General features: G+C 42.8%; 1 protein-coding gene across 16 annotated transcripts in view; it reads left to right on the plus strand.

Moving 5' to 3' along the window:
- NRXN3 (neurexin 3) overlaps nucleotides 1-13,722 on the plus strand; it is a 1,334,999-nt gene that overhangs the window by 1,183,388 nt on the left and 137,889 nt on the right. For 11 of the 16 annotated variants that reach the window (XM_077820368.1, XM_077820370.1, XM_077820366.1 and 8 more), the window contains 2 exons: nucleotides 1,213-1,302; nucleotides 9,302-9,609. In XM_077820368.1, the coding sequence (XP_077676494.1) occupies nucleotides 1,213-1,302; nucleotides 9,302-9,609 (398 nt within the window). The remainder of the gene's footprint in view (nucleotides 1-1,212; nucleotides 1,303-9,301; nucleotides 9,610-13,722) is intronic. The other 5 variants (XM_077820367.1, XM_077820378.1, XM_077820379.1 and 2 more) reach the window with 1 other exon arrangement.

Consider the following 13,722-nt stretch of genomic DNA (forward strand, 5'->3'; position numbering starts at 1 on the left):
TAGAAACAAATACACCCCAGGGCATGAGGGTGGTTACTGATTCCTGAACTTACGCTTATTGAAAACAAAGAAGCAATAGCACTACAGTTAACAATAGTGTTAATGCAGTGAGATGAGCTCTTCCTGCAGCTTGCTATTATATTTTTTTAATGAAGGTCTTTTGCTTTGTATGTGCATTTCAGCCCTAAACAAAAGCCTGAGAGATTGATCTTGAACTATTTGATTCCATTTATTTGATCAAATTGTCTTAATATAAATAAAACCATTAAATCAAAAATAAAGGCAGTCACAGAGTGGTTGTGGTTGGAGAAGAAGAAGAAACAACAATGAGCAAAACTCTGATTGCTCCCCTGTGTTGGAAATTGGGCTCAGCCATGAGGTTCTGATCTGGATCTGACTTGTCCCAAGGTTATGGGAGTTCAGATCCAAAGTTTGGTTTAAGCCCATCTTATTATTTATATTGTACTTTATGACTGTTAAGGGCTCCCCACTAAAATACACCACATTGGACCGTCTTGTTGCAAAACTCCCATTGACTTCAATTGGTGCAGGCCCAAGCCTTGGGTAAGTAGGCACAAGCCTTCATGCAGGTTTGGTTGCCACTTCTTTCCCTTTCCTGTTTTCCCTCCCATGTCTCCTGTCTCCCCCCATCCTATGACCCTCTTAGTTTGTTTCTGCTGTGTCCTTTTGACATGTTGCCTCAAATCTGTCCCTTTTCTCTCTTTCCATATGTATTCCACTGCCCCCATATTCCCCCTCCCACCCACCCATCTACCTTCTTACCTACCAACTAGAAGAGGGTCAGGAACGTCACTCGAGGCTATATGCCTGTGCAATTGACATCTTGTGCCACATATATTGCCATCAGTGTTATAGTCTGATCATAACATTTTTCAAAATTTTCAACCTACATCATTAGGTAGCCCAGTGTCTCACGTTGCAAATTAGATATTTGTGGCTTTTAACCAAGGTAGACAAAAGACCGAGATCTTTTTCTTAAGATTTAAACACTTTGATCCTTCCAGAATTCCAAGCAATGAGTGAATAACTTTTCTCCACCTCACCAAAGAAGATAAAGCTCTCTTTCTACATATACATTTATTTATATTAAATAAATTCATAAAAACAAAACAAAAAAAATCTAGGATGTTTTTTAATGATTTCATTGACTTTTCAGATTGTTTTTTTTAAGCTGTGTTTTAAACTTTAAAGGCAACACTGATAGTGAACGGTTCCAAATGGTAAAACAGAAAATCCCCTTCAAATATAACCGGCCCGTAGAAGAGTGGCTGCAGGAAAAAGGTAACAGTCGTTAAAAGTTTCATTTTAAACCCATTTGATTATAAATCCTCATTTTTAAAGCCTGCAAATAAATGTTTCTTAAATGATAATCGCCTGCTGCATAAATGGTTGTTTTAATTTTCATTATAATTTGTGTCAGCATCCACCTGCCATATGTTGATAAATCATGCTATAATACATTGCTATTAAAATTAAGTTAAAGAGACGGAATTCTAAGCTTGCTATCAAAAGTAACGACAAACAAGCAAAAATTCAGGAACCGCTTAAAACAAAACAAAATGCAACAACATGTATTATGGCAATTTAACCACTGCATGATCTTCCTATTTTAAGTTGTTTTTAAACTACATCTATATTTTTATTATCAAAGTTTTCTTAAAAGTTTTTTCAAACCCAGTTGTTAAACCGCGTCCTGTAAGATTTTTCTTTCATTAGTGTGGCTTGCAGTTACAGCTGCATGTCTCTTAATTGTTTTAACATAATTAACAATTTTAAAAAATGTTGTAGGGAAAACATTGTATTAACATTTTCATTTAAACTAAAATAAAGGAGACAGAGACAGATTGTTCTGTCTTTTTATGTTAAACTTGAAGGGCTTTGAAGTGCAGTTTTAACATTTTTCTTATTTTATTTTTGTAATTTATGGGACAAATTCTTCTCTAACTTGCACCCCAGGCAACCCTATAGATTTTCATGTATGGGTACACGGCCCCAGTTCATCAAAGCACTTAAGTGCATGCTTGACTCCCCTTGACTTCAGAGATTTAAGCATGTGCTTAAGGGATTTGCTGAAATGGGCTCTGTAACAGCATAGAATCTGGTTCTATACCAGTAATTTGTGGAGGGGTGGAAATTATTTCATGCACTTAAGACCTATTTCAAAGCCTGTTAAAGCCAATGGAATTAGTCACATTGACTTCATTGGGCTTTGGATCAGGCCCTTGATGATATATTGGAGATTAAGAGACAATCATATCTCCTCCTTGCAGCCTAAATGTGATGCTAAAAATAACTTATAACAGTCGAAATGCCCTGAAGTTTAGGAAAAGCAGAACAAAATCTTCTCTGGTTTCCTTTAAAGAAATTCCTGCTGATAAAAGGGGGTGATGGTTGGACTCAAATCTAGCATTTTCTGTGTTGATTCAGACTACAGATTTTACCAAAATACTCCAAAGAAGAAAAGCAATATACTGTAAGATGGATAAATACCCTTTAGGAATTTTGCACTTCCTTATCTCAGGGGTTTAGCGAATTGCTCTCACCAGCCTGAATAGTGTTGGGGACTAGAGGAACTTTGCTAACTGCAATTAAAATATTTTCATGCTAAGGGTCTGATCCTGCAAAGTGCTGTGCACATTCAGCTCCCATTGACTTCACTGAAACCTGACAGCATTCCCCACCACACAGGATTGGAGCTCCCCCTGTGCATTGTGTGACTATAGCAAAAATATTTGTAAAGCAATATTAACCCATTAAGAGCAGTGGGAGGAGGTCAATTAAGGTGGATAGAACTCTTAGCCAGTGCGGGTTTACCGAACATTTCATATGAGCCAACTAACAAAGAGAGAATGAGATAATAGTGTTGAGAAAATGCTCACTGAGTCTCAACGAGTTACCCTGTTAATTTGCATGAGCTGATTAAAAAAATTAAAGTTCAACATTAAAAAGTGGATAATTTTGTTTCAATAATTTCAAATTGATAAAGTCCTTTTAACACTAAAGACAACGATTGCCTCACTTTTGTTAAAACAGATGCATGTCCGACTCCGTGATGCAGCTCATGTGCTTGAGAAACCTGTCCTTGTTTTGGTTTTTTTTTGAATCCTTTATTTTATGCCCTTGCTTCTCCAAGTCTGAGCTTTTAAGCATGCCAAGGCGTTTTCATTTGTAAACCATCCCAAAGTTTTGACCTGGGGTTTGCTATTCTGTGGATGACAATGCTTTGTTAAAAGACAATCACAAAAGGGCAACGGGGTCCAAGCTAGTTGGTCTCGGAGAACCCAGGCAAACCCGGACATGGGGCGTTTGTGCTAGAAGGATATATAATGTTTTTGTTAACATAAAAGAAAATTGAGTCTTGGCAATTGGTGTGATATAAAGACATCGTGCACTGTGACAGCGTGACAACGATAGAATATAGTTTTGTTCCACCATGCCAAGATGGATGTATCCTTTTAAATAACATGGTTACCACTAAGTGGAAAGATTTAATAAGTAACCATTCACCCATCCACTTGTCCATTCATTTACCCACTCAGTCATCCACCCGGTCATCTATCCATCTCCTAATGTATCAAGAAAGCCGTTTGTCAGAAGCCCTTGTAAAGATGATGAGTGAAAGGGTAAATAGCTATCAAAATACAGCATGATAAATTGATGGATGGATAGATTGATCAAAGAAACAGCATATAGAATAGCTCTCTGCCAGATGTGAATTCTTGGCATGAATAAGGTAAGATTAAACAATTTTTAATTAGCATGAATTTCTAAAAATTGCCGTAGATGTGGTGCTGATTTGATAGCACTGTTACTTTATTCAGAATGATCATATAGTTCATTCTTGGAGAAACAATATAATATAGAACCTTTCTGGATGTTCATCTACTATAAGAGTTAAAGCTACTGTCCAGTGTCACCAAAGGGAGAAAAGTATTCATGTTTATATTGGTTTTTAATTTTTAGTTTTATAAACTGGATTTTAAAAAATCTAATAAAAAGCACCCTATCTTATTCACATGAGTAGACCTAGTAACACCTGAATACAGCTGACTTCACTGGGATTATTCATGTGAGTAAGGAATGGAGAATTGGGCTTAATCTTCTCAATGCATATATTGATAACAAGACCAGAGTTGGTCAACAGAATGCATTTGAGCCTGCTAGTGTTCAAGGGTTTGGCCAGGTGAGGAAGAGAAGTAGCTATAAGCACCATGACAAAAGGACTGATCCTGCAAATCCTTGCTCACAAAAATAATTCTTACTCATATGAGTAATCTCATTGAGTTGAATAGTCCTACTTGCATGAGCAGTTCCTGCTCCTGTGAATTAGGCTTTTTAATAATGCCCCCAAACTCTGACGTAGTGTTATGGAACAGATACTTTTGCCTAAGGTTTCACTGACACTGAAAGGGGGAAATTCTTCATAAGAATTTTCTTGGTGAGCATAGAAATCAAAATGAGAGAGTGAACAAATTGTTCACTGAGACATAAAACCTTGAGTTGTGCAAAGTTTTACACAACAATTTGAAAATTTTAACATACATTTGCCACTTTTGCAACCCCTATTAATAAGAAAAGCCTAACAAGTCGAGAGCTAGGTGGAAAATAAGGATCCAAGTCTGCAACCCTTACTCACATTGAGTAGCACTTATTCAGGTGAATCAGGTCTTTGGAGTCAATAGGACAATTTGTGAGAGTTAGTTCTACTCAGTGTGAATAAGTATTGCAGAATCAAGCCATAGATAAACTAGAAGAAGGGAGGTCTGGCATGGCTCTGGAATTCTGCATATTTCATCTTTTGGACATTTTTCATTCATTTCATCCACTTGTTTCCTTTATGCTCATTCAAGTACAGACACCTCACACCAGAGTTATGATTTAGGAATGACTCTTCATAGAGAAACCCAACAAGTGATTGTCCTTTTAGCAAGCACAGCTTTAGTACCAGTGCTGTGTTCGGTAGTAGCTGCATGCGTTGTGTTCAGCTCTTGGACTAGAAGAGCTCATTATTAAAAAAAAAACCACAATAAAGTTTATACTTTACTGGCCTGGGGCCATGCCCATGTGGTAGATGTTCCTAGAATATTAGAGGGCAGAGAGAACTGAGAAGTGGTGAAGACGGGAGAATATGTGTCAACATTTGTGTGGTGATTCGTTGTCTCTGACAAGAAAATGGAGCTATCCTAGACAGTTGTAAGGATGTGTTATGGGCATGGGTTAAAGTAAAAGGAGAGCATTGGGGAGTCCAGCTACCCTCTTCTACTAAAAGCACAGAGAGAGCACTCCACTTCTCTTCATCTTCCTGGATCGGGGAGCTCAGCTACCTCTCATCACTTGTGGGGGCACCAAGGACTCACCACGCATGAGAATCTGAAATGGGAACAGCAGGAAGAGCTGGGGACTGGCTGGGGAAATGGCTGGGTCTTCCACCACTTGAGGGAAGAAACAGCGACACCTGATAAGAGAAGTGATGTCCCCTATCTGTCTCTACTACAGTCAGATCTGCCTTCTCACCAGCCCCCTTACCTTCCCTCCAGGTTGATAGAGGAAAAAGGAGACCCTGGTTCCCTGCTGCATGGTATGAAGGGGTTAGCAATGGAAACAGCTGGTCCCTCATCAGCTCTCCCTCCATTACAGGAGGACAATATCTCAAGCATAGCAAAATGGCCCTGTCATCTCTTTTATCCCTCCAGGCACTCCACTCTGAGGGGAAGGGCAAAGGGAAGAATGTGGTGCTTAATTTGTAATGAAACAAGTGCTGGGGCTCAAGCAATTAGGTGCCTAGGGCTCAAGCATTTTTTTTACTTTTATAACTGATGCGGCAAACCCAGAGGAGTCAGGGCTATAAATTGCCAAACCTAGGGGTGCCGGAGCTCAACCCTGGCACAAATTAAGCATTGGTGTCACAGGATGGAAGTGAGTGTGGAGCAGGGCAGGTGCAATGATATTTTGCGCCCTAGGCGAAACTTGCATCTCATGCCCCCCGCACATTGGTTCATTGAGGGGCAAATCTCAATGAGCCCTTATAGACCCCAGGGCCAGCTGTGCCCAGGGGCTGCTCCCCACACCAGGTTCCCCCCTCCCCGCGCCCTGAACTCCCCTAGAGGGTGCACAACCCCCCCCCACCCGCGAGCCCTCCCCACCCTACCCCGGCAGCCCCTGCCCCGAGTCCACTCACTGGTTTTGCCAAGCTTGGGCCACTGCAGGAGCTCGGCAGGGAGGAGCCACCTTCCTGAGGCACCGGAGAGCCAGAGCGTTCCGCTTGTGGTGGTGGCGAGCCCCAGCCATGGAGGAGCCGGCGCGGCGCAGGGGGGCTGGCTCCCATGCGCCCCCCACCTCCACCCTCACCTAGGTTACCATATTTCAACAATCAAAAAAGAGGATGGGGGGAGAGCCCTGCCCCATCCACTCCCTTCCACTTCCCACCCCCTGACTGCCCGGACTCCCATGCCCTATCCAACCACTCCCTGCCCCCTGACAGGACCCCCAGAACTCCCAACCCATCTAACCCCCCCTGCTCCCTGTCCCCTGACTGCTCCGATCCCTCTCCACAGCCCCCCCAGAACTCCTGACCCATCCAACCTTCCCCCTGTTCCCTGATTGCCTCCTGGCCGGGACTCCCCTTACCATGCCCATGCCAGTCAGAGGCTGGCTCCACGTGGAGGCAAAACATGCTGCCAGGCTGCCGTGCACCCAGCCCCTCCCCCGCAGAGAGCTGAGGCAGCGGGAGGGGCGGTGGCAGCTCACACGCCCGGGAGCCGCAGAAGCCGAGTGTTGTGAGGGGGAAGCCGGGGGACACACGGGGGGCTGCCGTCCGCATGCATCTGCTGCAGCCTACAGGAGCCCCCGGGAGGAAGAGGGCGAAGGGCCGCAGCCGGGGCAGAAGGGGCGGGGGGCATGGCTGCTCCCCGCTAGCGGCACCACTGCCTTTGCAGGGCTGCTGCCCGCCTGCACCACGCCAGCTCCTCCATGGCTGGGGCTCACAAGCCGACATTCTGGCTCTCCGGTGCCTCTGGAAGGCGGCTCCTCCCTGCCGATCCGGGGCACCGCTTTTTGGCGCCCCCAACCACGTGGCGCCCTAGGCGACCGCCTAGTTCACCTAGTGGTTGCACCGGCCCTGGTGGGGAGGGAGGAAAGGGCAGCATGGAAGGGAACATAATGAGAAATTGAGAGAATATGAGAGAGAGGAGAAGGGATGCAGAGCAGAGTGATAGATTGAACAAGGAAGGAACAGGTAATCACAGGGAAACTGAAACACTAATGGAACGAGTGGAGTGACATAAAATAAGGAAGTAAAGAAAACTCAAGGGATGCAGTAAGTCACAAGAATATAAACTGTTGTACCCTGTCTTTTGATGCCGAAATGTGCATTATTGTTTGCACTAGATCTCAGGGGAGTGTTTGAAAACAAAGAGGGGGCTTGAGAGAGCTGCATTTTGATAGGAGATGCTCACGGGAACCCAGTATGCTTTGAGATAGGAGAGGGGATAAGCTACTTTGGTTTTACGCTGTGGGGGCCTGTGGTTTTGGTGCATGTTTGTTGATGTTTTAATGGAACATAACTTGCCTCTGGTAAGTTAAAATCTCCTGAAATGCAGGAAAATGCATCAGGTATTTCAACATTTTCCAGGGGAAAGACGCAGTGCTTCCTCCATTTTTATTTTTTGATTTTACATCAGTACAGATCCTCCATCCTGGTCAAGTCTAAATGTTGATATTTGTAGGTATGGGGGTGGGGAGCACTAGGGATGTGCACCCTGCCCCCACAACTCCATACATTACACATACACATACACTTTTGCTTGGCTGGCTAGCGCACCTCCTTGAGGGCAGGAACTCCTTTCAGATACATTTCTTCTCTTGTCCCCATTCTCTTCCCCATGGTCCATCCCGTCACCATAAGATGATGCAACACCGCATCACCACTTGACTTCAAGACCCGTCACGACGACCACCAAAATTGGTGAGCTCCCCCTCCTATTTTGATCTACTTTAACCACTGGCTTTGAAGGAATGAACAGTGGGATATAGGCTATGCTCTACTACATTCTGCACTTATCAGGTTGGACTAGAGAAAGAAAGTGGTGAGTGAGAGAGGGGAGAAGGAAGGGATGGGGATGTGTGCACATATCATTGTAAGAAAGGGGTGGTGGAGGGAAAACGTAATTGAACAATCCAGTAATAATTGATTTGACTCTACTTTGATACCCTCCTGAGCTCTGGCCAGTCTGGTTCCCTGTTAATTCAGCAGATTCCATTGGCATGCCCCAAAACCTCACACAGAGAGTGACATGACATAAACCTTTTATTTGCACTGGACAGAACAATCATGGCTTTAATTTAGTCAACCCAGTGCAGAATGGAAAAGTGCGCCATATTTATGAATCAATTTTGTCTGGACGTCACTTGAATGGTCTGTGGGATTAGGAGAATTGGCAGCTGCTTCTAGGGTCCATTCTGAATAAGTACATTCCTTCTGTAAACATGATATGAAATCCATACCTGACGCACCTTGTGTGACCTTGGGCAAGTCACTTAACCCATCTAGGCCTGAACTTCACCATCTATAAAAATGGGATTAAGACTGAGCTACCTCACAGGGGAGTTGTGAGGATTAATCACCTTAATTACTATATTGTTCACTATTTAAAGAACTTTGCTCTTTCATAGCACCAGAAATGTCCATGTTTGGTGTTTCCAACTTTTAGATTCCTGATAACTATATTCCAGACCCAGACTCTTGCATTCAGCTATTCTAAATTCCCCATGCAGTCCAAAGATCAGCTTCTCTTAGAGCATCTCTGTATCTTACCCTTTCCTGTCTGTTCACAGGTCTCCTTCCCATTGACCATTCAGGGATCAAAGATATATGTATGTGTATATATATTGGGCTAAGCCTAGAGAGATTTTATCATCTGGGTTGGTTTGCAGTCTCCAAAAGCTACTAGAGGAGACTAACCAGATTAAAACACTGCTTGTAATGAAAGATGGGCCAACGTCTCAAAGTTTGGATCCAGATCTATGTTTGGGTCCAAACTTCCCCAGAGTTTAGTTGCACGTATGGAGGTGAGAGTGAGAGGTTCTAGAGCCAGTGTTCAGGCCCATCTCTACTATTAATGAGTCTGAGACAGAAATTTGAAGCACTGCATTTCCACCCACAGCCTCCACCACTGCCACTGGGGAACCTGCTCTTATATTCAGTCCACTCTGGCCAGGACTCATTATATAGTAAAGAAGGGGGGAAATGTCTGGCAATAATTTATTCACCCCCCTTCACTAGGACGACAGTTAACGATCTTCAACACCCAGGCGCAAATAGCCATTGGAGGGAAGGACAGAGGGCGTCCCTTCCAAGGTCAGCTCTCCGGTCTCTATTACAATGGCTTGAAAGTGCTGAACATGGCAGCAGAGAACAACCCCAATATTAAAATCAACGGAAGTGTCCGGCTGGTTGGAGAAGTCCCGTCCATCCTTGGAACAACACCCACAACCTCCATGCCACCAGAAATGTCTACCACAGTCATGGAAACCACCACAACCATGGCCACCACAACTACCCGAAAAAACCGCTCCCCACCCAGCATCCAGGTGAGCCATTTGATCAGATTTTTATTTATATGTCCTTGTTTAGTTAACCTGTTAGTTAAGCCCCTTGGACCAAATTCTGCACTGAGTTATAGGCCATATAACTCTGTTGACTTTCATGAGGTTGTACAGAGTAAAAACCAACACAGAAATGGGCTCCTTTCTGCTTTGGTGAACTAACAGAAACTTCTGAATTATTACTGGGTATCATGTAACAGTGAGTACAAATTCTACTGTCAGACTGGTGCAACTCTATTTATACCAGCGACGCTGCAGCAGTGTAGATGAGAATATGATTTGGGCCATGTTGTCTCCAAGTTGATGTGTGGGGAAAAAAATTACACTTAAAGGAATTTCAAAAGCCTAATGGGATGTGAATAGATTATTGTTTATTATTATTGCCATAGGTATTGCTGCAGTGGTGAAGTTCTTAATGTGGAAAAAAGCAAATGATTATAGCATTCAGAGCGAGACATTCATGCTAATCTTACAGCATTCTATTAGATAATGTGAAAGGGGCACTGTCAGATCAATTTCCTGCAGAATTTAGGTGTTGTAGAAACAAGCTTTTCTAAACTCCGTGACCAACAGAATCCTTTCTCATAAAATTTGAGTTTAAAAAAATCCACTGGAAACTGTTTTTTGTTCAGATTTAACTGTCCTGATGTAGTGTTTGTAACCCAAAAAATTGCAGCAATTTTGTTCTTGTGTCAGAGCCTGAGTGTGGAATGGATTAGAAACTGATGAACAGTCTTGTTTGCTCATGGTCTGACTCTACACTGAGTAAACGGTAAAATGTAAACAACCAACACTGATGTTGAAAAGTGAATTAGATTTTTATGAATTCTTTCAGTAATCTATGATGATGTTAATAACACAGGTAAGGGAATTTAGCTTGATACTATATATGGGGCCAGACCCACAGCAGATGAAAATAACATATTTCCATTGACTTCAGCTGTGCAAAACCAATTTACACTGGCTAAGAATCTGGCCCGTGATTTTAACGAGAGTGTTTGATTAGCGAAAGGAGTGAGGTAGGTGTGTTATTGTCCAAACAGATAATATCCTACACTGATTACACCTGCTTCTTTGAGACAGCTTTCCTTGGGCATTAATGTTGGTGGGTTTTGGGAAATGCAGGTTTAATGAAATCCAGGGCTGTCGGAACTGGTGATATAATATCCCCTGCTTTCTCTAACTGATTCAGAAGGTTTAATCAATGACTGGTTATTCTTTCGTCTATATTTTCATTCTCTTAATTTTTCATCTAATCTTGGTCATGTATGATGAGAAAACATGAAAATCATCTACTTACCTATGCTGGAAGTATTATCTTTGCAGTGGCATTTACTCCTATTCAATTAAAAGTGATTAAACCCAAGCTCAGGCTTAACACTGTACCGGCCCCCTTGGCATTCTAGAAATCCAGGCAGCAGCAGGTTGGTGGATTAATTGAGTTATTAGCCTCAAACACTGGTGCATGAAATATAAAGTCTCAACTACATGAGGGGAAATTATCCCAAGTCTAGTTGATGTTTGTTGTAAATTGTGAAGGAATTAGGACTCTCTCTTCTCTGTGTCTAGCTCTAATTTTAAAGGAAGGGTTTGTATGATTTCATGTCCAGGAGAGTAACGTCTGTGCTCAGTTACTGTGCTCCAGTGGAGATCTGCCATAATTTATGGACCTCAGTTGAATTATACAGATTTACATCAGCATAACTGAGGTCAGAATTGGACTTTATGTGAGTTGAGCAGAGATGGAAACGATCCTACCCCACTTGAAGGAGAAATATCCCAGAAAGCTGCCTGCCTAATCTACACCACAGTTCACTAGGCCAGTTGAGACCACTGTGTGCTGAAAAGGCATCAAGGAGATTTAATAAAGTGTGGAAATGCCTCTAAAAGATGGTTAAAGCAGTGATTTCCTGGGTACACACGTACCACAACAAATGGCCTCATCTTTGCTGTTATTAAAGCAATAACTCTTGACACTTCACTCAACCCACTGAAAGGAAGATAAAAGTCAATATGTACTTCTATTACATTCAGGAGCAGGCCAGTTTATTGCTATCATGGCACAAGATGGCTCTCCTTTTCCCCACTTTGGGCAGAGTTGTTTGGTTCTGTCAGCTTAAGTTGTGTTATTTGTGTGGCGAGGGTGGGGAGAAATACTCCTCTTCTACTTGGGCCGCATCTCCAGCTGTAGTTTTCAGCAGCTCCAGCTGTGGTTTTCGGATGCCTTGTGGTAATTATGACTCACAAGTCTCATCATTAGTGCTGGCAATTTTGGCAGCACCACGAACAACCACAGAGACAAGAGATGGAAAAGATCTAAGAAAGCAAATTCATTCTTCAACTAGGGTAAGATAGAGCCACCTGAGAGAACACATTAGCACTGAGGTACTACATTGACAAGCCCAGTATAAAAACTAAGATAGCTACAAAGTTGCTACACTTGCTATTAGGTATGGGGCTTCTGTCCTGATTGTAGTATTCATTTTCCTATTTAAGTAATTGAAAAACCTTCATTTCACAATGTATCTGAAGCTGCTGCAGAATTTCCAGTCTAACATAGAGCGCTGCCAAATCCAAGGAACTTGTGGCAGTATTTAAGTCCAACTTGCCATGTAGTATATAGGGGCTTGACAGTTGCTAAGATATCATCTACTCCTAATGCCACACCTAGATGGTCCCTTTGCTCAATTACTTAGAGTATGACTACAAGCGTTTTCATGTGTGGTTCATCTAAAGGGCCTAGGAAATCTGGAAAGATCTTTAAAACTACAGAGAGAGAGAGAGACCCACAGTCACACTTCTCAATCCGTAAAGGGCCAGGCATGGAATACAATGTGGAATCAGTAGCCAACATGATTGACGTGGGAAAATCATGTTACTGGAAGCATCATGTGTGAAAGATTTCTTTTAGCATCAGTGATGTCTATAACTTCACCTTTATGATTAAGCATTTTTGATGTCAATAATTTATGTCAGTGGATGTGAGATGAGTGTGGGATAGAGAGGACAGTGCGGGTCTGTAGTGAGGAACAGTTGAGATGTGTGCCCAGAATGCATTGGCGAGTCTATACTTAATGCTAATAAGAAATGCAATGACCCTTGTCCATTACAATGGAGCTTTGAAGGAAGATGTATTTCACCTCCCAGAATTGTGCTTTCCTGCTAATTGAAAACCAGAGCTGGGGAAAGGAGTTTTGTTTCTTTATTTGTTTCAAAGCAGTTAATACAGGATTTTTCTATCCAGATAACTAAGCTGTGTCTGGCGATCCTGAGTCCAAATGCTGTTTTGACCTTTTCACACACAGGTTTTGCACTGCGTTCAAGCACAGGTCTGTTTAGAAGTGACGTGTGTTATATTAAATTACACTTGCAGACTACAGGTCCCTGACACACTAGGCCCTCCTATATTAATAATATCCTCTCTGGGAGCGCCGCTTCCCCGCGCTACCACAAAGGGCAGAGAGGCAAGCAGCTGTCTCTTGCTTAAGGTGAGTCGCTTGGAGTGCAGACTATTTTTATGAGAGTGTCATGACATTGTCTCATGTCAGGAGGCACATTATTTCTAGAAGGTATGTTCTTAGTTAGAAGTCTTGTTTCTAGTGTTGAAGTCTTTGAACCCCACCGACCTCCCTACCTAATTTTGGAAAGGGCTGGAGTTTACGTGAAAGAACTCTGTGGATTTGAGAGATTTCTATTCTGTCTGAAAATGTGCTTAGCTAGAGGTGGCCTTCATTTTCCTGGCTTTTGCTGCGAACCTGGCTACTATAAACTGATAGTTACCAGCTTGGGGCTTATTGAGTGAGTTGCCACTTCAAACAACATCGGAGAAGACCTTCACTATGTGACCCTGGTCTGTTTGTTCCATCCAGGACAGGTCTAGAATCACTAGTAAGACCAGCCCTAAAGTCCTTACTCAGGCAAAAGTCCTTTTGAAGTCAAGTACTGGGTAAGGATCTCAGGATTGGACTCCATGGAACACTTACCCAGGACCAATAAACACAGTGTGTTTAGTGACCATTTAGATCTAAGTGTAAGGAGAAAAATGGTATCACCTGGATTGGTCTGTCTCAACCCTGCCTCAGGTATAGTTCCATGGAT

The sequence above is a fragment of the Eretmochelys imbricata genome, chromosome 6, assembly GCF_965152235.1.
Source record: "Eretmochelys imbricata isolate rEreImb1 chromosome 6, rEreImb1.hap1, whole genome shotgun sequence".
NCBI classification, from domain to species: domain Eukaryota; kingdom Metazoa; phylum Chordata; order Testudines; family Cheloniidae; genus Eretmochelys; species Eretmochelys imbricata.